The 25,995-nt window shown below is 40.6% G+C and overlaps 1 protein-coding gene across 1 annotated transcript in view; it reads left to right on the top strand.

Annotated features, from left to right (window-relative positions):
* The first annotated feature begins 10,163 nt into the window (after window positions 1-10,163).
* Window positions 10,164-25,995, top strand: part of TMEM242 (transmembrane protein 242) — a 41,845-nt gene continuing 26,013 nt past the window's right edge. Inside the window, exons 1-3 of the mRNA XM_027551926.1 lie at window positions 10,164-10,292; window positions 10,784-10,884; window positions 18,435-18,572. Of these exons, the coding sequence (XP_027407727.1) occupies window positions 10,205-10,292; window positions 10,784-10,884; window positions 18,435-18,572 (327 nt within the window). The 5' untranslated portion in view covers window positions 10,164-10,204. The remainder of the gene's footprint in view (window positions 10,293-10,783; window positions 10,885-18,434; window positions 18,573-25,995) is intronic.

Raw genomic sequence — 25,995 nt, 5'->3', positions numbered from 1 at the left:
AAAAGTTGTCCAAAGGTCACATGTATATTTTTTCAAATTGTGCAAATTCAAGTAGTTTGAGCATTCTTTGGAAGCAACATTTTTCTGACTTACTTTCTGAAAATGCATTTTGAATTTATATGCATTTTTTTTACAATACTTATTTCCTATTTATTTGTGATTTTTGCAGGGGTTCAAACCAGTGAATAAAAATCAGTTTTCTTTTCACAGAGAACTTGATATTCTACTATTATTTTCAGAATCATTGTGATGAAAACCTTACCTGGCAAGAGTAATACAAAAGAGAACTCGAAGGTCTCAAAAGATCGTACAAAATCGATAGCAATCCTCATTAAAATCAAACAACCCACCGAAGGTTCTGATATTTGGCTTCTGATCTCTCTTAAGACAGTGGTTTTCAAAGTTTGGTGTTTGTCAAAATCATCTGGAGAACTAACAGAGATGACAGAAGCCCAGAATTGTTTCATAGGGAAGGAATGGGTCTCTGCATCTTCACCTCATTCTCCAGCAATGGTCTCCAAACCAGGCTGATCAGAGTTATCTGGGAAGTTTTGAAAAACAAGAACAACACCCCCCCCCCCTAGACTTCACCTCTGGACATTTTGTGAATCTATATGCATTTTAGCAATTCTCGAGTCATGAAATTATTTATGCGATCTAGTTCTAGATACTTTGAAATCTTTCTTAAGATTTTTTTTTTTATTCTGCCTAAATACACTTAAGGCATTTGTCATTTCTGGCATGCATGTTAGTCACTTAGTCATGTCCAACTCTTTGGGACCCCATGGAGTGTAGCCCACCAGGCTTCTCTTCTTTACCAACAAAAGTCGATCTAGTCAAAGCTATGGTTTTTCCAGTAGTCATGTATGGATGTGAGAGCTGGACTATAAAGAAAGCTGAGCACCGAAGAACTGATACTTTTGAACTGTAGTGTTGGAGAAGACTCTTGAGAGTCCCTTGGACTGCAAGGAGATCCAACCAGTCCATTCTAAAGGAGATCAGTCCTGAATATTCATTGAAAGGGCTGATGCTAAAGCTGAAACTCCAATACTTTGGCCACCTGATGCAAAGAACTGACTCATTGGAAAAGACCCTGATGCTGGGAAAGACTGAAGGCAGAAGGGGATGACAGAGGATGAGATGGTTGGATGGCATTACCGACTCGATGGACGTGAGTTTGAGTAAGCTCTGGGAGTTGGTGATGGACAGGGAGGCCTGGCGTGCTGCAGTCCATGGGGTCAAAAGAGTCAGACACGACTGAGAGACTGAACTGACACTTAAGGTAGAGCTTCCCAACTGGCACTAGTGGTAAAGAACACACCTGCCAATGCAGAGACACAGATTCCATCCCTGGGTCAGGAAGATCCACTAGAGAAGTAAATGGCAACCCACTCCAGTATTCTTGTTCGGGAAATCCCATGGACAGAGAAGCCTGGAAGGCTACAGTGCATGGGGTTGCAAAGAGTCTGACATGACTGAAATGACTTACCTCGAACACACACACTTCAGGTAAGGGATATACCCCAATCAGGAGGGATATTTTAAATTGGTTCCTAGCTTCTGAAAATCAAGTTTTCAAATATGTTTCCAAAGCCAGTCCTGACTCCTGTGATACTGTTTCATGAACCAGAGAAAGCGCCCCTTCCCGAGAGCAACTGTGCCCCTGCACGAGGGCACCAGTCTTGGTGAGTGAACTGCAGACTGAACTCCAGTCTCACCTGACCCCTGGATGGAGGCCCTCCTGAAAATGAACAAGTTGAACAAAGCAAAGGTCTTTTCTGCTTCCCTTCCTCTCCTCCAGCCCTCCACGCCTGATCTGACCTGACCTGAGTACCCAGGCCTTCACCCTGACCTGATCAGGTTCTGTCTACACACTATGGGCCTCTCAACTCATCCTGTGACTTACAGAGTCCTGCTGATGCTCAGGGCTCAGGATCTGACAACAGGGCTCCTGACCACGGGCTCTTTTTAAAAATGCCCTTGCTCTTTTAACTGGATCTGTGCCTTGCAATGATCAGTCACCATCTCTGGGTCTTTCGTTCTGCCCAAGGTCAGGACTTCTCCATGAGCAGGTGTCTTGTTGATGCCAACCTTCCTGTCTGAACTTCTGACTCTCTCCCCTGCCCTGCATCTCATGATGCCATACTAATGACTTAGAATTCCTCCTGCTTCATCTCACAACTAGACCACCTGGAGTGAAGGCCTTTCTTCCTATGACTCCTTAGGCATGTGCTTTGTCCCCCAGAACAAGCCTGCTTGCTACTGAATCATTTGTTGGGGTCTTAGTTGCTGAGCATATTTCTAGGAGGCAGCCCATTCTCCACAAGCCCTGCTCTGAATTCCAAGATCCCAGCACAGGCTTAGTAGCAAAACCTGCCTGCCAATGCGGAAGACATAAGAGACACAGGTTCAGTCCCTGAGTAGGGAAGATACCCTGGAGGAGAGCATGCAACCAGTATTTAATCCAGTATTCTTGCCTGGAGAATCCCATGGACAGAGGAGCCTGGCGGGCTACAGTTCACAGGGTCACAAAGAGCTGGACACGACTGAAGTGACTTAGGATGCACGCTCGCACAGTCCAGGACAGATGGTGACCGATCTTCTAGGCTCTCTACAACCACGTGTGCAATGATAGTTACTATTTAGAGGGGTGATTTTGAGCAGTGTGGATTTCAAAAGCAAGAAATAAAAATTTCCCTTCAGTCCATATTTTACTTTTTGAGGCATAACATAGAAAAAATACAGCTAGAAAGAAAATCAATCACAAAGGTTGAAGCAAAAAAGTGCTTTGATGAAATTCTCACTTAGAAAAGTGAGGGCCAGGGAACTACAAGCTCCAATAAACCAAAGGTTGTGCCTTTTGACTCCACCACAGTAAAGCCAGGGCCATAATAGGTGCTCATAATACTTGCTGAATGAGTGAAACTAAAATCAATCTAAACATCTCACTTAGTCCAGAAAGTTTTCTTGTTCTAGTTCATATAGTCACTCTTTTATCATACATGTGAGAACTTGTTTTTCAGTCATTTTGTAGTTAATTATCTTTAATACATCAGAATAAGAGGGATAGTTAATAAAAATAAACACAATACACATAATAAGCACAAATGATACTAGTTGGGCTGCCCAGGTGGCTCCGTGGTAAAGAATCCATCTACCAATGCAGGAAACGCAGGTCGGATCCTTGGGTCACAAAGTTCCCCTGGAGGAGGAAGTGGAAACCCACTCCAGTATTCTTGCCTGGAAAATTCCATGGACATAGGAGCCTGGGGGGCTATAGTCCATGGGGTTGCAAAGAGTCAGAGACCACTGAGTGACTGAGCTGCTGCTGCTGCTAAGTCGCTTCAGTCGTGTCCAACTCTGTGCGACCCCATAGACGGCAGCCTACCAGGCTCCCCCATCCCTGGGATTCTCCAGGCAAGAATACTGGAGTGGGTTGCCATTTCCTTCTCCAATGTATGAAAGTGAAAAGTGAAAGTGAAGTCACTCAGTTGTGTCTGACTCTTAAGGACCCCATGGACTGCAGCCCACCAGGCTCCTCCGTGCGTGGGATTTTCCAGGCAAGAGTATTGGAGTGGGGTGCCATCGCCTTCTCTGCAGGGACTGAGCACAGCACAGCAATTGGTTGTCAACAAGCCCTTCCAGGTGATTCCAGTTATCAGCCTCAAGCTTGAGAATCCCTCCGCAGTGGATAAGGACTTGATGAAGCTGCTTTAAAATCCTGGCTCTGTCACTTAACAGCTGTGTGCGTTGAGAAACTTAGTTTCTCAGTGTTTATGGTGTCAACTGAAAAAACGCCTAACCTAAAAGTTGAATTCTGTCTTATTTGAGGACCTTACAATGACACCAGTGGTTGATATCATGGATCTTAGTAAACATGAAGGAAACATGGGGCCGTATGTGAAATATTAGGTTGGTGCAAAAGTAATTGCCGTTTGGCATTGCTGAACTTTGCGTTTGATACTGGAACACATTCTGCTGCACATTTCTCACTTTATTTATTTATTTTTTTGCTAATGACGTTACTTGCTGTTTACATTTGTCTTCAACTATGGAAATGATGTTAGACAAAAAGCAAATTCGAGCGTTTTTCTTATTCTAGTTCAAAATGGGTTGTGAAGCAGTGAATAATGCTGGCATAAATGGAAAGCTATTTTACTTTTGGCAATGTTAGAGGGTTTTCTATGACTGGGATACACACACGGGACTAAAAATAATCCTGCTTCATGTTGCCAGACTACTTGACAATTTACAAAATGCTTGAACAAATGTGATCATATTTGATCCTCACAAGGAAGTCGAGGAACATAGTTAAAGAAATCATGCGCATGACTCTTTCATAGGAAAATATCTAGTGGAGAGTGAAATATAAGAGCTTTCAAAAAGATTTCTGGTCTATCATTAACAGTAACAACTCAACTGATAGCATAGAGAAAAGATAGATAGGATACTCTCTGTAATAAAGAAACAATGAAAGGAAAGAACCTATAATGGCAACTTTCATTTATCCTGATGAAGACAGACATATTATTCAACAGTTACGAACTGTGGTTATAGACTACAATTCTGAGACGAAGGAATGAGATGCCCAAAGTGAGTAATGAGACTCAAACTTTGGAAGTCTAGTTTCAGCTCATTGAAGAGGAATTATTACCATACTTACCATTTAGATTGCATGATATTGATTGCCGTGCCCTTCCAAATAGCTGTAACTTTGGGAATCCAGAGCAGGTACTGGGAAGAGTTTAAGAGGCTCTGGTAGTTTATTGTAGGATGCAGATTCTAGGCAGGGTTCCCAACTAGCCTAGAGTCTCCTTCTGACACATGCTTCTCACTCTTGCTTCCATGATTTCCAAGAGTTGTCACTTGATAGCCCACTGCAGAGTCTGGTGAGTTATTCTGGAAACCTACATAATATTTCTACTTAAATAGAAAATTCGTCTTTTAAATAGGTGATCTGTTTTAAAACATTTTTACTGTTTTCTTTCCTTTTTCCCCCTTTACATAAAAGTAACAAGTCCCTTGTTGAAAATGATTTAACATTATAGAAATACGTAAAAATGTTGATTCCCTGGGGCTTCCCTGGTGGCTCAGACGGTAAAGAATCCGCCTGCAAAATGGGAGACCTGGGTTCAATCCCTGGGTTGGGAAGATCCCCTGGAGAAGAGAATGGCTTCCCACTCCAGTATTCTTGCCCAGAGAATTCCATGGATAGAAAAGCCTGGCAGGCTATAGTGCTTGGGGTTGCAAAGAATCGAACATGACTGAGCGACTTTCACTTTTACTTTAGTCATTTTACTTATTAAGGTAGAAAGTAAAAGACATACAATTAAAAAATTTTCACCCCGCCCTTTCCTCAAGGTGACCTCCATTAATAGATTTGTGTAAGATCCAATGGATCTTTTCTTCTGTGTGCTGTGTTCAGTCACTCGGTTGTGCCTGAGAGACTTTGTGACCTCATAGACTGTAGTCTACCAGACTGCTCTGACCATGAAATTTTCCAGGCAAGAATACTGGAGTAGATGGCCATTTCCTACTTCAGGGGATCTTCCCCATGCAGGGATTAAACCTGCATCTCTTGTATCTTCTGCATTGGCAGGCAGGTTCTTTACCACTGTGCCACCTGGGAATGCAGACCACTTACTTAGGCAATAATTTTTAAAGATCTCTGCACCACATTTTTGACAGCTACCTTAAATCAAGAAGCAGCAAGAAGCATGGCCAATATGTGATCCTTATCAGATTTTAAAAAGAATTCAACCTCATACTTTAAATAGGGCGAAACTGAAGTTCTCAAGAAATATTTTTTTAAAATAGCTGGAGGGGAAAGCCCATCAGTGTTTGGAACTAGCTGGAGCTAGGGCTACCCAAATTCTGGGAACTGCAATGCTAACAGGTTCCTAGATGTCAAAATTTGAAATAGAACCTACAGGGGCCAAGAGGTTTGAAATAAGAATGTGATGAGAGGCATCACTGGTATGGACTCTGAGCTGACTAAAAACTAACACCAAAATAGCAACAGAGTCTGTCTTGGATGAACTTGTTTTCCCAGCAGCCTCTTTTGCTTGCCAGACCGTTCTATTACATTTTTCTGAAAGGGACTCATACTTCCGTTGAAAAGGCAGCCCCGCTTGAATTGCATGGTGCACCATTTAGGAACTTTCTGATCACTGGTTTCCACTTGGAAATGCTCTGTCTGGCTCTTTTAGAACTAGAGTCCCTGTCTTATAAACACACTATGCTCCAGATGTTTGCAAGTCTCCTGTTTGGAGCTTGTATCCAGCATTTCCATAGAAACCAGTCTAAATGAGATTTCAGGGATCCTAGAACAGACCAATTATTCAGATTGCACCTGAAATACCCAATTGTGGGCCCTGTAGAAATATGAGACCTTGGGTAACAGTCTTTAAGCTTTCTAACTTGTGGTGCCTGGGATGCCTAATCTCCGGGCCAGGGACTCTCCATCCTTGTATCAGGCATGTTTGCCAGGCCTGGGAGAGAACAAGGCACAGGAAGCTGGGGCCAATGAGGAATGGGGTTGTAATTCCCTCGAAAGCTCGCCTTGTCCAAGTAGGTCTCGGTCCCTCCTCTCCAAAGTGTGTGTCTGACAAGAATCCTCAAAATGCAAATTGCTCTCTAAGGCAGAGTATCTGGCTGTTTGCTTGAATTGCCCCTCCGCCTTCTCTTTACCAGGAAAACGAGCTTTCATGTAGGAAGGAGGAAAGTTGTCCTTTACGTTTAGGAGTTAGAAAGAAGGGAGGAGTTTGTGAACCGCGTCCTCAGGAATCAGGACAGACAGATGCCCACAGGGTCTGAGGTTGCCATCTCAAAATAGACACAGGCTCCAGAGCCCCGGACGCTGTAACTTTTAAAGATGTTTTACCTCTCTTCTGTTTCTTATGGTAAATAGTAATATAATCCTTAAAATAAAAAAATGTCTATGCTTTTGGTCAGGGGACATCAAAGAATGGGGAGAGTTGAGGAACCAGCATTTTTCCTCTCTAGTCTTTCAAGAAGAGAATTTCAAGTGTTAAAGCAGTCCTGCATCTTTGTTTTTTGGGAGTTTTAAAATTTCTGAATCAATTTCAGTACTGTTCAATGGTCTGTTCATATGGATTTTAAAGATGTGAACTGTAAGTAAGGCAGAGATAGGGCTTCCTAGGTGAGGCCAGTGGTGAAGAATCCACCTGCCAATGCAAGAGATGAAAGAGACGCAGGTTTGAAAATCCCTAGATTAGGAAGATCCCCTAATGCAGGAAATGACAGCCTATTCCAGTATTCTTGCCTGGAAAATTCCATGGACAGAGGAACCTGGTGGGCTACATTCCATGGGGTCGCAAAGAGTCCAATGCAACTGAGCGACTGAGTGCAGCCCAGCAAGCCCTTCCAGGTGCTTCCAGTTATCAACCCCAAGCTTGAGGGCCCCTCGGCAGTGGATAAAGACTTGATGGGGCTGCTTTAAAATCCTGGCTCTGCCGCTTAACAGCTATATGTGTTGAGCAAGTTAGTTTTTCAAAGTTTATGGTGTTGACTGAAAACACATAACCGAAAAGTTGAATTATGTCTTAAGGACCTTGCTGCTACTGCTGCTACTAAGTCGCTTCAGTCGTGTTCGACTCTGTGCGACCCCATAGACGGCAGCCCACCAGGCCCCGCCGTCCCTGGGATTCTCCAGGCAAGAACACCGGAGCGGGTTGCCATTTCCTCCTCCAATGCATTAAAGTGAAAAGTGAAAGTGAAGTCGCTCAGTCGTGTCCGACTCTTAGTGACCACATGGACTGCAGCCTACCAGGCTCCTCTGTCCATTGGATTTTCCAGGCAAGAGTACTGGAGTGGGTTTCCATTGCCTTCTCTTAAGGACCTTACTAAGGACTAAATAGCCTGGAAGTCAGCCTTTTAGATAGCTCTGAGGAACTGTTACAAAAGAAGTAAGGGAGGAGCCAGGATATTGAGGAGCTTTTGCTGAAAAACAAATAAGTAGTGGAACATCAAAAGATTACTGGTAATCACAAAAAAACAAGACATCTCAAGTTGATTTTAGTGCTTTTCTTTGTATGAGAAGACGCAAGAGACTGGCTCATTGAAATCATTCCTTTGATATGCACCTTAACTATCTCGGGCTAGTATCCTGTTTTTCTCCATCCGAATTCACCTCAGGGTGCACCGTTGGGGCAGTTGCAGTGGCTGATGGCTGGATGGAGGGCAATATTCTTTGTTTACTGAAACACCAGGCAATATTTTTTGGGGGGTCCACAATGGAGAAGATCAAATGAGATAATTCATTTGAGGCACTTAGGGCAATGTCAGAGGCACAGAAAACACTAAAGAAATGTTATTAGTAGCTGCTATGGTCACTGTGTATAAGGGGAAGCCCTTCTTCTGTGTGGGTTTGTTGACAGCCAATTGCTAGTCCCCAATCCCAGAGTTTTTGACCTTAAACAAATTAGCTTAGCATTTGCCAACTTAAAGAGCTCTTTCAGATGCTGACGCTGTGCTTCCAAAGAATCCAAAGTTTAAATTCTTTGAGATTTCTCCCAGTCAGAAACTTAAACAGAGCAGGAGTGCTCAACCTGGCTCGTTGTCAGAAGCCCTGTTGAGCTTGTAATCTGTCCTGCTTGGACCTTCAGAGCCGCCATCTTCAGTGATAGGACCTGGGCATCAATGCTGCAAACAGCTACTGGAATTGAGGGGGATAATAATTAGACCTGAGATATGCTGAGTGTCTGGGCCAGGCACTTTACTTACCTTGCTTCATCTAATTCTTACAGCAATACTGTGAGGTGGGTACTATCGGTTTCTGTATTTTGCAGGTGGGGAAACTGAAGTACCTGAGACTCAATCAAGTTCACAGAGCTTAGAAGCAATTGAGGACCTAAGCCCAGGTTTGGGCTATTAGTTGCATTTTAACTGATGCATTCCCTTACTCATTCACCCCAAATTTATTTTACATGACCAGGTAATACCCTAAGACCCAGGGCATGTAAAAATGAACAGAGATCTCCATTCCCATCCTCAAGAAGTTCATGGCTTTTGTTGTTGCTCAGAACTAACAAGAATGACAGATTGCCTCATTTTTCCAAGGATGACGTCAGGTGTCTGTGTTTGAGAGGTTGAAAAGATTTTCCTTGGCTACCAGCTTCCTCCTCTCAGTGGCCATTTAATGAATCCACCAGTGTCTGCAAACGAGCCCCGGAGTCTGAAGATCAGGTCTGTCTGCTGGCCGCAGATGGTGAGCGTTCTAGGGCTGCCTTGAAGTTCCGAGTTAGCAACTCCTTAGGGTGGTCCTTTGCTCTTCCCGCGGGGGTTATGCCATTCACTTCAGTTAGCATCCAATCCCCTCGGATGGCCGATCAATCAAACCTTGGGGGTAGGAAGCGCATCTCTACCGGGCTGGCTGGCAGTCTTACAAGCATAAAACCTATCAGTTCAGTTGCTCAGCCATGTCCGACTCTTTGCGACCCCATGGACTGCAGCACGCCAGGCCTCCCTGTCCATCACCAACTTCCGGAGTTTATTCAAACTCATGTCAATTGAGTCGTTGATGCCATCCAGCCATCTCATCCTCTGTCGTCCCCTTCTCCTTCTGCCCTCAACCTTTCCCAGCATCAGGGTCTTTTCAAATGAGTCAGTTCTTATAAAACTAAGTATATGTCTGTTCTCTGACTCAGCAATTCCACCTCTAGTATTTCCCCCAAAGAAATGAAAGCATATATTCACCCTGTCACTTACATCTAAAGTGACAGCTTTACGGTTACGAAATTTCCCAGCAAAGTACGGAGGAAAGACTGAGCCAACTCCCTGGATACAGTGTGAAGCCGATCGGGAAACCGAGCTGCGGGGTCTCTAACCAGGCTGAGACTAGGCTCCTGGCGCAATCTGCGACCCCTCACTGCCTCCTAGAGTCAGAGCCTAACAGTGTTTCAAGTAGGTATGGTATTGAAGCGCAGCGATCATCACCTTGGAGCGGGCAAATGATCCTCCCGGGTTAGACAGTCGTGGAAGACACTGCCCCCCAGGGTGCAAGCTACAGCATCTTCGCCCGGGCCCCGAGGGCAGCAGAGAAGGTTTGCGTGCAGAGGTCGTTCTCCGGACCGGTATTCGGGTTGCACAGAGGGAGGTGGCAGCGGAACCTTTCTTTTCGATCTCGCGCTCGTTTCTACCCGGGTCCAGTTGGCGGCGGACGCAGTAGCGAAAGCTCAGAAACATGGAGGCGAGGGACGCAGGGTCGGCTGAACCGTCCTCTCAGCCGGAGGCCTCGGTGTCTGCCGATGACCGGCTTTTCCTGGTTAAAGGTGTGGTGTGGCGAGGTGCGGGTGTCAGGTCAGGCTCACCCGGGGCGCTAGCCTGCGCTGGAGCGGGCGTTCCCACGCACACGCTGCCGGGGGAGACCTTGGTTTGAGTGCCCTGAGTTTAGTGGCTGTTCTGTATAGGCTGCATTTACCCCGTTCCCTCTGTAGTTTCTCTCATGTCTCCCCCCCGCCCACAGCACCTCCCCTTTCTAACTCCCAATGTCTCTTTTTTCGTCCTCGGGAGAAAGAGGGTAAGAGACCCTGTGCCTATTCTGTACTCTTGGGACACTTACACTAGAATGGCCTCAGGAACCAGGGGTCGTGCGGCCACGCAGGTTTCACAGCCGCTATCATTTACCTTTGCCAGGAGCTTCTTAGCTATCGTTTCTCGAATTTCGAAATTGATTTTTAAATAGTATCTGAAACTTATTTGTGTCCATCTTTTTAACTTCAGGTTTTTTGTTTTTTCTTCCTGCCGCCGAAACTCCTGACAGGTGGAATTTTCCTTGGTTCTGTTGCTGCAGCAGGAATGCTAGCTGGATTTGCCACAACATTGTCTTTGGCTAAAAAGAAAAGTCCTGAGTGGTTCAATAAGGTTTGTGACATAAAAATCCGTTGGTAGCACAATTACTGTTTACAAATCAGTGGCAGCTGTTGTGAATAGAAAGTGTTGATGGCCTTTCGTATTACTCTAAGAAGTAAACCAGTGTGGACTTCGTAGATTCAAGAAGGGTACAGATTAATCAACTGTCTTTATTTTCATTTAAAAGAAGTAATTATGTGCTTTTTAAACTGTTAGCAGAACAAGACTTTGAAAGCTCGTCCAATACATTTCCTATTCACAACATGACCTTAAAGCTAAATCTAGGTAAATTGTTCTCGGTTGTAAGAGGCCCCATATTGTGTGTAGCACACACAGCCAAAAAAGCGCCAATATTATTCTTGAGACAGCACTACAGTAGCCATTTCTGGCTCAGAGATGTTAAAATGTTGGAATATAGTGCATCTTGGTATAGGTGAGAAACAGGCCGGCTCTTTGAACCTGGACACCATGCACGTTTGTGCAGTACAGCAGCCCCGCTCCCTAGAAAGTTGTCTGTTGTGTAGTTGTTGTTTAGTCACTTAAGTTGTGTGCAGCTCTTTTGCCACCCCGTGGACTGTAGCCCATCAGGCTCCTCTATCCATTGGATTTCCCAGGCAAGAATACTAGAGTGCATTGCCATTTCTTCCTTCACAGATCTGCCCCGCCCAGGGATCGAACCCACTTCTGCGTTGGCAGGTGGATTCTTTACCACTGAGCCACCAGGGAAGCCCTTAGCCCGTAGTATGTGTTCAATAAATTTTGGTTGAATGAGTATAACCAACTGAGGGCAGAAGACCCTAATTCCGTGAGCGAATTTGAGCAGTCACCTGTCATGGACAAGTTGAGTAATTTTCTTCCCATTGTGGTTGTTTTTCTGCATTGTCCTGTCTCTACCCTACCTACATCTTATGGTTTATTTATCCATTAACTTATTTCTTCAATAAATTTAAATGTTTAATAAATAAAATAAATGTTTATTTGGGATCTTTTATGTGCAGGCACTGTGCTAGCTAGGTATAAGAGATACAAAAATGAACAGAACATGTACCCCTCAGGAAGCTAGGTCTGGTGTGGGAGACAGATGTTATATAAATAATCACACAAGTAACAATATAATTACAATTTGATATTTTCTTTGGAAAAAGTGCTATGTGAAAAATCATAAACCAGTTGAATTCCTTTTTGACTTGTATTTATCTTTAATAATCTTATAATTATATTTAAGCCCTAAGAATGGTGGGAGACCACATTATAAGTGCATTTGGTTTCTCCTCTGAATATTCTCAGGGTTCATAGGGAGTTTTCCAAATCACTGTTAGGAACTTCATGGTCATTTCCTCCCTATGTTACAGAATATTTTCCGAGCAGAAATACGTATCTTGAGGCAGAAATCAGTGAAACCTGAGTGATAATGATGCTTTAATAGTGGAGTTTTGGTTGATTTCTAAATCCAAGTTAACATGATAACCTTTGGTTCACAGATCTTTTGAGAATCTGATGAAAGCTAGCAATTCTCTCTCTCAAAAAAAAAAAAACAAAAAAAACAACACATGTTCACAACTTTGCATTCTGTTTTGCAGTTCTAAGATTTAATACCTTTGATATCAAATATCTTGATATGGCCTTTATGATCTAACACAGTGATTTTCAAACTGAGGCCCACAGCACCCTGGGGATTCTTGAGACCCTTTGCGGGGTCTGTAAAGTCAGTTACTGTTGTGGTCCTGTTAAGACACTTGCGCCAATGGTACAGAAGCAGTAAAGGATAGAAGTGCTGTGCTGTGCTGTGCTGTAGTTGAGGCAGTGGCCCCAGGTGTACTGGCAGGCAGTGTGGTCTTCCTTTTGTGCACCTGTGGTTAATGCCATCTTTGCAGAAGAATATCCTTGTTGAAGCAGTAAAATTATTTTTACTATCTTGACCCTTGAACATAACCTCTTTGTAAGGTCTGTGTGAAGAAATGGGAAGTACACATAAAGCACTTTGCATTATACCAAAGTAATATGTTTTTCTCAAGATAAAGCACTTGTGTGATTGAGTTACAGTCTGAACTAGCCACTTTTTTTCATGATATATTGTTTTCACTTGAAAGAGCAACTGACAAACTATAGTTATTCAGAAGTAGGTAGACATTTCTTCAAAATGAACCTTCTCTTCAAGCGAGCAATTGTTAGTATGTATCACCACTAATATAATTCTACCCTTTATAGGTAAAAATTGTATTTAGAAAACTTATATCTGCCATTGTGAACTTGCCAGCTGCTTAAACACTTGAAGCTTTTTTCTGAGATTGGTAGTGATATTAATGATGTGATTTTAATATTTAATAAATGATGTCAGGAGTTTGAAAGATAACTTCTTCTGGCAAGTCAGTTATTTTCTCAGTGATCATGATGCGTGAATGAAAGTTCCATTCAAAATGCAAAATAGACCAATGGATTTTAATGTAACAAAGTACAACAATTTATTGATACGATTTTTTATTCCATATTGCAGATCATTTTTAAGAAACTATTTGTCAAGTTTGGGTATATATCAAAGAAAGGCTATTAAGATGCTCCTTTTTCCGACCACATACTTGTGTGAGGATAGATTTTATTTGTATAAAAAAAAAGTGAAAGTGTTAGTCGCTCAGTTGTGTCCAACTCTTTGTGACCCCATGGACTGTACCCGACCAAGCTCCTCTGTCCGTGGAATTCTCCAGGCAAGAAGATTGGAGGGGGTAGCCATTCCCTTCTCCAGGGGATCTTCCCAACCTGAGGATTGAACCTGGGTCTCCTAGATTGCAGGCGGATTCTTTACCACCTTGAGTATTTGTGTACTTCAACCAAAAAACATTTCAACAGATTGAATATAGATAGATGCATGTGTGAAAATAAAGCTCTTTTGTTAAACCAGACATTTAAAAGATTAGCAAAAATGTAAAACATTGCCTCTTTTTGTGCTAAATGTTTTGTAGGATGGTTATTTTAATTCACATAATCAGAAATCTTTGGAATCCAAGTATAAATGGATCCTGAGATCAGGATATTTGAGCACATCCTCTTTTGGAAGTTAAATATTCTTCAAATAACTGAGTTATTTCAAGACCCATTTAGGTAATGAACAGACAGAAAGGGTGAGTCATCATCTTTCTGATACAGCTATAACTTCTGAGAAATTGTAAGAACAAATGTTTACTTTGGTATAATGCAACACAGCTCTTTCTATGATGTAAAGAATATAGCAAAATATATCAGCTAAGAATGCTCTGTGGGAGAAATAGCTAGATTGAACATTCTTTTTAAATATCAGAATTTGATTTATATCAGATTCATCCCAAGATTAAACTGAAAAAGAAAAAAACCAAAAACATGAACCTTATTCTTAGGGAAGCAGTTGACTTTCTGACCAACTGAACGATTTGTTCTTGATAGTTTCTGTATCTGTGAATAATAGATTAAATCTTCCTAAGAATACATAGAATATAAAAGGCACCGTGCATTTAAGCATAAGAGGTATTATAAATATACAAAATAATAGAAAACAGTTCTTCTATTTCAGGTTTTAAGGATCATAACTGCATTGTGATTTGCTAAAATCAACTTCCATGCGCACACGCCTTCATTTTAATTTAAATGAAAAGAATAAACAATGTGGCACTGAAGAAAAATACAGCTTTGATTTATACATATGTGACTAGCGCATGTAGTTATATCTAAAGAGCAACATCATTTTTTGGCAAGTCAGTCTTTGCTGCTGCCAGTCAGTGAGTGATCATTTTTAAAACTCTGAGCAGGCTGTATGAAGGCCATGTGACATGTAACTCCAGTGGGTAAAGCTTGGTGACTAGAGCTTTAAAAACTTAAGAACAAATCAATTTTTAACATCACTTCGACTAAAATTAGTTTTAGAGTATATAGACAGTAGCTGATAATAATTCACTTCCCTCACAGTCAGTTTCTGAGACTGACAGACAAATAGAGCATGTACCTTTTAAAAAATCTGAAAGTTTAGCAAACCTAAGATTTTGTTGGAAGTATTGCTGTGTTATTAAGGGTTGTGTTTATAACCCATCGTTACCTTTTTTACTTAGCAAAACATGTGGATTTATGTAGACTTTAAAAAAGATTTATGTATATCTATAACATATATAGTTTTTGTCCTCAGGGAAATACAAAATTTTTAATTTAAGTTTCAAAAATAAAACTTAAGCCAGAGCACCTAAACTGAGCCTGGTGTAATAATATTTGGTTAATGATACTGCTTCTGGATGGAAATAAGCCAGTTAGAAGTTGGTGTATTTATGTGAGGTCTGTAGTGTCTAGGGAACCACTGAAATTAGAGCAGCCTGAGAAAAGGAATAAGATAAGAGAGTATATTGTTTTCATCATAGAAAATGGCTAAGGAAAATCTCTTGAGAATCTGGTTGGGACACGGCTATTTCTGCAAAAAGTATGTCTTTAGATAGAATCTGTTAGGTTTTAGGCATAGGGATACAGATAAACAAAATGTTTCTATGTACTGTGAATAGCATTCTCAATCATAAATAGATGCCTAAAAAAAATACAAAACCTTTAAGAATGGATTGAATAAAAAATAAATGGGTTGAGCAATATAAAGACAATTTTCTAAAAAAAAAAGACTTGAATAAATGAAAATATATTTCCAGATGAAAGGATGTTACAGATTTTCTCTTACCAGTTAGCTAATGTTTGATGTCATTCTAATGAAAATGTCAGTGAATGAGGTGAGTGGGAGTTGGAAGGACTCTTGACAAAATGTTCTAGGGTTTTTCTGGAAGAATGAATAGGTAAAAACTTAAGAAATACTTGACAAAAAGTAATGTACATGATGTAAACACTTTCTGAATATTCAGACTTTTTCTGATTCTGTAATTACATCTGTGTGATTCTGGTATAAAATTCATAGTATGAAAATAGCTTAGAAACAAACCTCTGTATGTAATTTTCTCAAAAAAGTTTAAGAGGAGAAGGATTAATTCATAGAATGGTGCTGGGGTAGTTGCTAAACTGTTGGGGAAGTGAACTCCCTTTAGTTACCAGCTTCCAACAGGACTAAAGTAAATATCAGATGAACGAAAAAGCTGGGGGTAAAGAAGTTTTTTAAACAAAAGTATAGCTAGAAGGAAAGAGAAATGACTGTGACTTGGATGAGGCCAGTTAGCTTAAAATCTTTAGAATGCATCTTTGACCAAAAACAAACAAGCAAAATAAAAAGATTAAACTAACCCGGGACTTCCCTGATAGTCCAGTGGTTAAGACTGTGCTTCCACTGCAGGGGGTGTGGGTTCCATCCTTGGTCAAGAAAGTAAGAGCCCATCATTAAAAAAAACAAACTAGGGAAATATTACAGCACATATGATAGGGCTTCTGAGTACATTAATATAGAAAGAATATACAAATTAGAAGACTTTAAGTATATAACATGAATATACAATTCATAAGGCATAAACGTTGGCTCATAACTTGGACAAATACTCATTCTCAGTAACAATAGAAATATAAATAGTCTTTCTTTTTTGTGTTTTTAGTTTTCCTGAGACCATCTGATGCTGGCTAGCTTGAAATGGTCCTCGTGAAATAGCATTGTAACTTAGTACAACCTTTTGAAAAATACTTTGTATGTCTATCAGCTTATAAAATATTCATGCTTCCCCCACTTAGTAATTCTGTTTTGAGGAATTTTCCCCAAGGACTTTATCAGAAATGTAGATAAGTGTTTAGGCACAAGGAAGTTTTTAATACAAAAAAATTAATATAAAAACCTGAAACTAGTATATATTAATAATTGATGGCTAAGTAAATTATGGTGTCAGTGCGGTGTAACCTTTAAAAATATTTGAGTTCTTGACACTATGAGAAGATGAAAGTTGAAGATTAAAAACATTTTAGTGGTGTTAAGTTGTTTTTAAAATGTCAAAATATTTACCATAGTTTACTGGATAATAAGATGGAAGTTTTTTTTATTCATCCTATTTTTTATACCTACCAAATTTTCCTCAGTGATTATATAATCAGAAAAAAGTAAGATTCAGCTTTTGAGGAAGTTAAAATTTTTATTTTTGTTTGTTGACGTTTAATGTGTTTTAGCAGACAGGCGCATGGAGAAAAATAATAAATTCTTAATATTTCCTAAATTCTACCGTTTCCTTTAAGATTTTTTCAAAGGATAAATTGTATTTCATATTCAGTTCAAACTGTGGGAATGTCCCATAGTTGGTTTCAAGTAGACCCATAAGTATCATCACATCTTTGTCTATTTCAGCAGTGTGAATATTTAAATTACCCTAAGTAATGATAGTTTTTATTCTAATTTACACTGTGGATTTGTTTCCACTTAAAAAGATACTTTCATTTACATTTTGTGTTGTGTTGTATTTAGAATCAGAAGTGAGAAATGACTGAATGGCAAATTCCTGTTAGTCTATAAAGCCAGACTGCTGAAGTGCTCTAGCTTTTATAAGCTGTGAAACCTTGAACAAGTTATGTAATCTCTCTCTGCCTTAGTTTGGTCTTTAGTGAAATGAGGATCATAGTAAGTGAGGCTGAGTGAATTAATACATGCAAAATGCTTTAAACAGTGCTTGTCATATAGTAAGGGAGCAATATAAGCCATATATACATATATCTACCTGTCTATATATATATATATAAAGCTATATATAATTGTTGGGGCTTTCCTGGTGGCTCAGATGGCAAAGAATCTGATGCAGTGCAAGAGACCTGGGTTCGATCCCTGAGTCAGCAAGATCCCCTGGAGAAGGGAATGGCAACCCATTCCAACATTCTTGCCTGGAGAATTCCATGGACAGGACTGTGGCGGGCTATAGTCCATGAAGTTGCAAAGAGTCAGAGACAACTGAGCAACTAACACTTTTCACTTTTCTTTTCATATATAATTGTTAACTGTTATGTAGTATTTGGAAATACAGGATCCCTGGGAGATTGCAGTCCTGCAATCTTATAAAAAATTAATCTCATTTAGAAATAGGATTCACGGTCATTTAACGGTATAAGGAAAAATGTGGCTTTGGTCCTTCTGATCAGTCTGATTTAATCATTGGTATCAGTAGTGAAAAGAAACGTTTAGTGTATGAATACCACTTGTGCAGCTTATTCATAAAACAGGAGATCTGGGAGTAGCTAACCACACTCAGTAGGACTTCCCTTTCCCACAGGTGGATTGGTGGCCGCAGCCTCTGGATCCGTAGCGCCCTGCTCGTACACGCAGTGCTGCTGTTGCCCTCTCCGTTTCGGTCATAACTTCTAGGTGGCTGCTCCCCCAGCCCCACCCGGGACCGAAGTGTTTCGTCAGAGAGAAGTTGCTCTGTGTACCTAGCTTGACTTCTGGCACGGTGCCTTGCACACTCAGATGTTTGTCAGAGAAATTGTGATTTAAGTTATGCAGTTATTAAGTAGCAGAGCTGGAATTTGAACTTGGATTGGTCCAGTGTCCCAGTGATCATGGTGCTTACCAGAGAGTCATTAATTTCAAACACTCTCCAAATATTTATTCTTTCAAAGTGATGATTTTTACCTCAGCCTTTCTGTCTTCATTGCAGGGAAGTATGGCCACAGCTGCCTTACCAGAGAGTGGGTCTTCCCTGGCCTTGCGAGCCCTGGGATGGGGCTCACTTTATGCCTGGTGTGGGGTCGGTGTGATCAGCTTCGCAGTCTGGAAGGCTTTAGGAGTGCACAGTGTAAGTAACTACAATCTTATAGTTGGTATCTGGAATGTTGATTCTATTTTGTCCTGCCTAAATCATCCAGATTTTCAAATTTATATATAGTTTATTTACTGTCTTGGGAAGTGATGACAGAATTGCCTCAATTCTTGCTAATAACTAGGCAGCTTGTCATTACTAGTAAATCATATAAATAATTTAAATATTTGAAGGTGGTAAAGCTTCAAATATAATTAAAGTAATGACTAATTCATAGCAAATGGTCGTTCTGTATAAATTGGCGAGAGCTACTTGTTCAGGAAAATTATTTAATTTGGAATAGCTTTCTATGCTGTTTGACATCCATATTTATAAACATCGTTGTAGAATAGTTAAAGCATTTTAAAATTGTTATTTCAATTATTAATGTGTTTACACATTATTGGAAAAAGACTTAGTGCCTGTGTGTGTGTAATTTATACTCCAAGCTAAAGAGCTGTACATTCAGAATAATGGGAAGTTCTATGGACCAGGCTCTTTATGACAGATGAGAGTTGGTTGTGGTTTAGAATGGGTGCCCGCAGCAGAGTTAATGAAAAGAAGTTCCAGATATATCAGTGTTTCAAAGGTAGGGGCAACACGGATTTGTTATAAATTGAATGTTGGAGGTGAAAGTCAAGTCAAGGATGTCTCCAGGGTTTGGTCTGAGCAACTAGGAAATGGACGGGACCAGTGTGAGTGGAACAGATGCTAGAGGATAGTGTGAGGAGCCCAGTCTGGAGCTTGTGAGTTTGGGAGAGCTTTTAGATAGCCAGGAGCCAGGTGGAGAGTCAAGTAAGCAGTTAGATATAGAAGGGTGGAATTCAGGGGAGAGGTCAAGGTGAAGGTATAAATTAAAGACTCATCAGTATGTGGCTAGTATTGAGTTGGCCAAAAAGTCCGTTGGGATTTTTCTGTAACAAGAGATCAGATAAGCTCACAAAGGCAGTGAATGCAGAGCAGAAAGAGAAAAGGTCTGAGGAAGGAGCTCCTGGGCGTTTCTAAGGTTTAGCGGTTGAGGAATATTGAGGAGGTTTCCCTACCAAAGAGGTAGAGAAACCCAGGAGAATGGCGACCTGGATCCAGGTGAAAAAAGGTGGATGCCGGGTACACATCACATTAGATGAGAACTGATCATTTGCTGAGTTGGCGATGTGGCGTCATTGGTGGATAAACCTGAGTGGAGTGGATGCGAAGGAGAATGGAGGAGAGAGATTGGAGGCCGAGTATGGGCAAGTCTTGAGTTTGGCTCTAAAGGGAAAGGAAGAAATGGAGTCGTAGCTATAAGGGGGGATGGGATCAAGAGAGTGTTTGTTTTTTAAATTGGTTGAATTAACAGCATGTGTGTGTGCTGATAAAGTGAAGTCACTCAGTCGTGTCTGACTCTCTGTGACCCCATGGACTGTAGCCTACCAGGCTCCTCCATCCATGGAATTTTCTAGGCAAGAGTACTGGAGTGGGTTGCCATTTCCTTCTCCAGGGGATCTTTCCGACCCAGGGATCGAACCCAGGTCTCCCGGATTGCGGGTTGACAATAGTGTGTGCTGATAGGCATGGAGAAATTAATGCAAGGGTTGTGGGGGAGTTGTTGGAGTAACAGGTGTTATTGTTAAATTGTTCACATTTGGTTTAATCATAACTACATAGGCATTAGTGTACTTTTGACTTAAAATATACTGATAGACAAATAGACGTTAGCAAATAGACGTTGCTTTTTTCCTAGGCTAATCTTTATATTTAAAGTAACTGCCCAATCAGTAGTCATTATACCAATAAAATAGGGATTGATTGAAAAAGTTAGAGAACTTGTGATGGAAGATTTTTTGATGATTTTTAGACACCTCAGTTTTCCTTTTGATCAATATAAAATCTCTTCATTTCAGGCATTGTACCAGACATTTCAGACATAGCAGATTATTTAATCCTCTCAGTAACTATGAAGCAGGTATTAATATCTCCCATGTTATAAATTAGGAAATGAGGACTCAGGTCAGTCACTTGCCCAAGATTACACAGCTTGTAATTGGCAGAGTCAAGATTTGAAGGCGTATCCGATGGTCTGCAGAACCTAGCCCGTTTCCAGTTTTACCTCCCTTAGCTAAGATGGACAATAAAGGAGGAGGTCAGAGGGGCCAGGGCAGGGGACGGAGGGAGTGAATTTGGTTTTTGATTGTGGCGTGATCCACAGTCTTGATAACTTGACAGATTTTACTGGGTATCTTCAATGTGAACCTCATCTCCTAACATTATAATTGACCTCAGTCTGGTATAGGACGGGCCGTTCTTTCCTCCTATAATATGAGAGCCGTTATTTGAAAACAAATGGAAAAGTTTGGGAGGAAATATGTCTGGTGATAATATGTGAATGAATTATGGGTGTGTGGGTCAATTTCTTATTTTACTTTTCTTTGTAACTCTTAAATATGTATTGCTTTAACAGTAATACTGCTTTTAAAAAATAGTCCTAGGTTTTATTTTTATTAATTTATGCTGACTATAAAGCACAACTGCTGGGGAGTTCACAAAGCCTCCTTGACCACACATGAACTCTGTGTGTGTGGCGGGGGGGATGCAAATAAGAGTCGTTATTAAGTTTTTGATTTCTACGAAAATGGCAGTCTGTTAGCCATCACATTGAGTGCATGGAACTGATAATGTTTCTAGAGTGCAGCGTAAGTCATAAATCAAGTAGTGAAGTTTTAAGGTATTTAAAAATATGAACAGTCTGGTTTAGAAGAGTCATAAAGAATCAATCCAGATTTTCATAGACCAACAAAATTAGGCTCTACATTATATGCTTGAGAACTTGGGCTTTATGGGCTAGACTGTGCTATTTTTAAAAATTTATTTACTTATTTTAATTGGAGGCTAATTACAGTATTGTGTTGCTTTGCCATACATTGACATGACTCAGCCGCAGGGGCACACGTGTCCCCCAGCTGTGCTATTTAGTGTCTAGAATGTGAACTTTGTTTTATGGCACTGATGAGAGATTATTACCCAAATAAAATATCTGAGGGGCAGAATTCTTTTCTGATTGGCACTATTGATTCTTTAGATGGGCACTTTTGCCGTGTCTGAGAAGTCTCACAGAAAAGTGAACCCACTGGTAATTTTTTAGGATACATCTCTTAAAAGCCACGGTGTTTATTAATTTGTTTATTCAAAAGACAAATGTGGGCCTTCCCTCAGCCTGGCACTGAGCTAAGACAGAGCTCCCCTGTAGACAGTATTGGTGATTTTCCAAGGAAATTCTTGTTGGATGGCTCTGCTCTGAGGCTTACGGAGAGCAGTATGGTATATTTCAGTTCTGCATTTAGAGAGTTTTGATGGTAACTGTGAGGTTGCCCTGATTCCAGGGATGAACTTTTATTACTATTTACTGCCTCTTACTAGGAAATTATGACCAACCTAGATAGCATATTAAAAAGCAGAGACATTACTTTGCCAACAAAGGTCCGTCTAGTCAAGGCTATGGCTTTTCCAGTGGTCATGTATGGATGTGAGAGTTGGACTGTGAAGAAAGCTGAGCACCGAAGAATCAATGCTTTTGAACTGTGGTGTTGGAGAAGACTCTTGAGAGTCCCTCGGACTGCAAGGAGATTCAACCAGTCCATTCTAAAGGAGATCAGCCCTGGGATTTCTTTGGAAGGAATGATGCTGAGGCTGAAACTCCAGTACTTTGGCCACCTGATGTGAAGAGTTGACTCATCGGAAAAGACCCTGATGCTGGGAGGGATTGGGGGCAAGAGGAGAAGGGGACGACAGAGGATGAGATGGCTGGATGGCATCACCGACTTGATGGACATGAGTTTGGGTGAACTCCAGGAGTTGGTTATGGACAGGGAGGCCTGGGGTGTTGCAATTCATGGGGTCACAAAGAGTCGGACACGACTGAGTGATTGAACTGAACTAGGAAATATCATTCTTCTGTGAGGAAGGAAAAGTTTTAGTCAAAAAATGTTGAGCAAAAATGGTCCCAGCCTTTGCATTTACTTAGTATTGAGATGGTCATTCTAGATAAACACATATAAATCAGAATCAATTCCTGCTTCAGATAGTTGAATTGTAAATAAATCTCTGGTATAAACCAGTTCCATAAAAAAAGGGTGCCCTCTAGTGGCTGACCTAGAGTAGCTCGCGTTCCCTGTTTTAATTCACAGCTCCATCTGCTGGCCTTAAAGGGACCATGTTGAAAATGCTTAAAGCAAAGCTTTTTTAAAATTTTTATTTACTGATTTTTATTTTTGGCTGTGCTGGTCTTGGTTGCTGCGTGGGCCTTTCTGTGGTTTCGGTGAGCGGGTGCTACTCTCTGTGGTGCACTGCCTTCCCAGCACAGAGGCTTCTCATTGTGGTGGCTTCTCTAGTGGGGAGCTCGGCCTCTAGGACATGAAAACCTCAGTAGTTGCGGCACATGGACTTGGTGGTTTGGGCAGGTGGGCTCAATAGTTGTGGCCCACGGGCTTAATTACTCCACGGCCTGTGGGATCTTCCTGGGTCTGGGGTCGAACCCGGTGTCTCCTGCATTGGCAGGTGATTCTTTACCACTGAGTGGCCAGGGAAGCCCTAAAGCAAAGCTCTTCAGTTTCTTAGAAATATTTTGGATTTACTCGTTGTTTATTCAGAGTTAGTGTAGAAGTTCATTTCACGAGGAACATGTTTAATGTATCAGATATAAAGAAAAAATTTTAATTTACACAATGGTAGATCATTTAAGAAGAGATTCTAAAAAAGGAGAGAGCTAGTGGAAGCTATCTTGTCAGCCAGCTGAAGCAGATCAGGGTGTCCAGGGTTTAAAGTGGGGCCCCTGCCTATCTTCAAGTCAGAATCAGTGCAGGTCCAGCCTGGCATCACCACACCAATTCCACCCTGCTCACCAGCTGTGGGCATGGCCTGATTGCTCAGAATGGGCTCATCATTTACTTTGAATTATGGTATTTTATCATGTGATTATTTTATCACAGCATCTGAACTGTGAAAAGAATGAACATTTAGTATGGGTTCATGTTAAGTTTAGAGACTTGTGGAGATTAAATGCTTTTCAGGCAGTACATAAGGGCATTAGTGATACTAACTGGTGACCCCTCAATTGTCAAAAGAAAAACCATGCCACCTGCAGTTATTTAAATGTTAACTTTTTTACCTTTATTGTTTATAGTCAGTATAGACTGAGAGGTTGAGCATATTTGTGGTTAGACTGTCTTGGTTTTTTTTTTTTCTTCCCTTTGAAGGAAAAGCATTAGGTGTATAAAAAATTCCAGATTAATATGATCGAAATCGTTATAGCTTTTCATGCCTAATGGACCTGTGTTCTACATTTATTTGAGGTGAGGTTATCTCAAAATACTGGTCAGAATCACCCACTGCTAACATTTATTGTAGTTTGTATAGAATATATTCATGGTACTTGGTATAGTTAAAATTTACAAGTTAATTGCAGTTGTCTTCACAGGAGCTAAAACCTTGATAGTAATAAAACCATGAATGGAAACATTTTCATTTATTGTGAAATACTTTAAGTTGTCCCAAGATTTTATTTTAAAAATCAACTTATAAATGGAGTTTTTTATTAACTATGGAATAAGAAGTAATAATAATTAATAATTATTTTTTATAATATAATATATATTTATATTATAATATATAATATATTTATATATATATATTGGTATTTATTTTTAAAGAAAAATATTTAGGACCTATCTTTTTTTAAACAAAGATGGTTTTGTGTTTTGTAAAAAAAATATGTACACATTGCTTAAAAAGTCATTGTAGAAAAGTTAAAAAAAAAATCACCAGAAATCTCTGAGTTGTAATCACTTGTTATAGTAGAAACATCCATTTAGACCTTGTATAGGCATGTTCATATAATTGTAAAATATTTTTCTATTGTACTACTCTAGAACTTTTTTTCACTGAATAGTCATAGGAACATCTTTGCGTAGTAGAGTATGTGACTCTCCATTACTTTAATGGCTATGTGGGGCTCAATTGTAAGTTATAATTTACTTAATCAGCAGCAGCATTTAGACTGTAATTTTTTACTGTCAGACACCATGGTAAACCTCTGTAGGCATACATCTTTTTGTACTGTGTTTCGTCAAGAAATGTGTTCTAAAGACAAGATGTTATTGTTGAATCGAAGTGTATTTTTTAAAAAATGTTTTTGATATCTGTTGTTAAATGTCCCCGCAGGAAAATATATAAAATTTAGAAGATATCAACAATGTATACAAGTTTCCTAGCATCCTTGCCATTAGTAGCTTTTGTTACTCTGAAATTTTTGCCAGTCTGACATATGGAAAATGTCTTCCTTTACCTGTCTCTCTGAAGACCCTGCTGCTGTACAGGCCTTTATGGGAATAATCTGTGATTGGGGTCGTGCATACTCTACAGCCCCAGTCTTCCTCCTCATTTAATATAGGTTGCTTTTTTCTCAAAAGCCCAGACCTCTTTTTCTTTAAAAAACTAAAAGTTAAACATGTTAAAACAAACATATTTTAAACATCTCTCTAAAAGTTGTCATTTGATTTTTCCTGTTCTAAGTGAAAGTGAAAATCGCTCAGTCGTGTCCAACTCTTTGCGACCCCATGGATTATTATAGTCCATGGGATTCTCCAGGCCAGAATACTGGAGAGGGTTGCCTTTCTCTTCAGCAGGGGATCTTTCCAATCCAGGGATTGAACCCAGGTCTCCCGCATTGCGGGTGGGTTCTTTATCAGCTGAGCCACCAGGAAAGCCCAGGAATACTGGAGTGCGTAGCCTATCTCTTCTCCAGGGGATCTTCCCGACCCAGGAATCGAACCAGGGTCTCCTGCATTGCAGACGGATTCTTTACCAACTGAGCTATCAGGGCAGCCCTTTCCTGTTCTAAGGAAGATCTTATTTAAAAGTTCTTTTCCATTATGGCTTATTACAGGATATTGAATGTAGTTCCCTGTGCTCTACAGTAGGACCTTGTCTATCCATTCTCTGTATATTAGTTTGCACCTGCTAGTCCCAGATTCCCAAGCCAGCCCTCCCTGCCCCCTGCAACTGCAAGTCGGCTCCCTTTGTCTAATTTGTAGATAAGTTCATGTGTGTCATAGTTTAGATTCCACATATAAGCGATATCCTTTGGTATTTGTCTTTCTGACTTCCTTCATTTAGTATTAATATGATAACCTCTATGTCTAAAACGCTTACTCCTTGGAAGGAAAGTTATGACCAATGTAGATAGCATATTCAAAAGCAGAGACATTACTTTGCCAACAAAGGTCCATCTAGTCAAGGCTATGGTTTTTCCAGTGATCACATATGGATGTGAAAGTTAGACTATGAAGAAAGCTGAGCGCCGAAGAATTGATGCTTTTGAGCTGTGGTGTTGGAGAAGACTCTTGAGAGTCCCTTGGACTGCAAGGAGATCCAACCAGTCCATCCT

The sequence above is a fragment of the Bos indicus x Bos taurus genome, chromosome 9, assembly GCF_003369695.1.
Source record: "Bos indicus x Bos taurus breed Angus x Brahman F1 hybrid chromosome 9, Bos_hybrid_MaternalHap_v2.0, whole genome shotgun sequence".
Taxonomy (NCBI): domain Eukaryota; kingdom Metazoa; phylum Chordata; class Mammalia; order Artiodactyla; family Bovidae; genus Bos; species Bos indicus x Bos taurus.
Note: the sequence above shows the minus strand (reverse complement) of the source record. Positions and strands in the feature narration are given on the sequence as shown.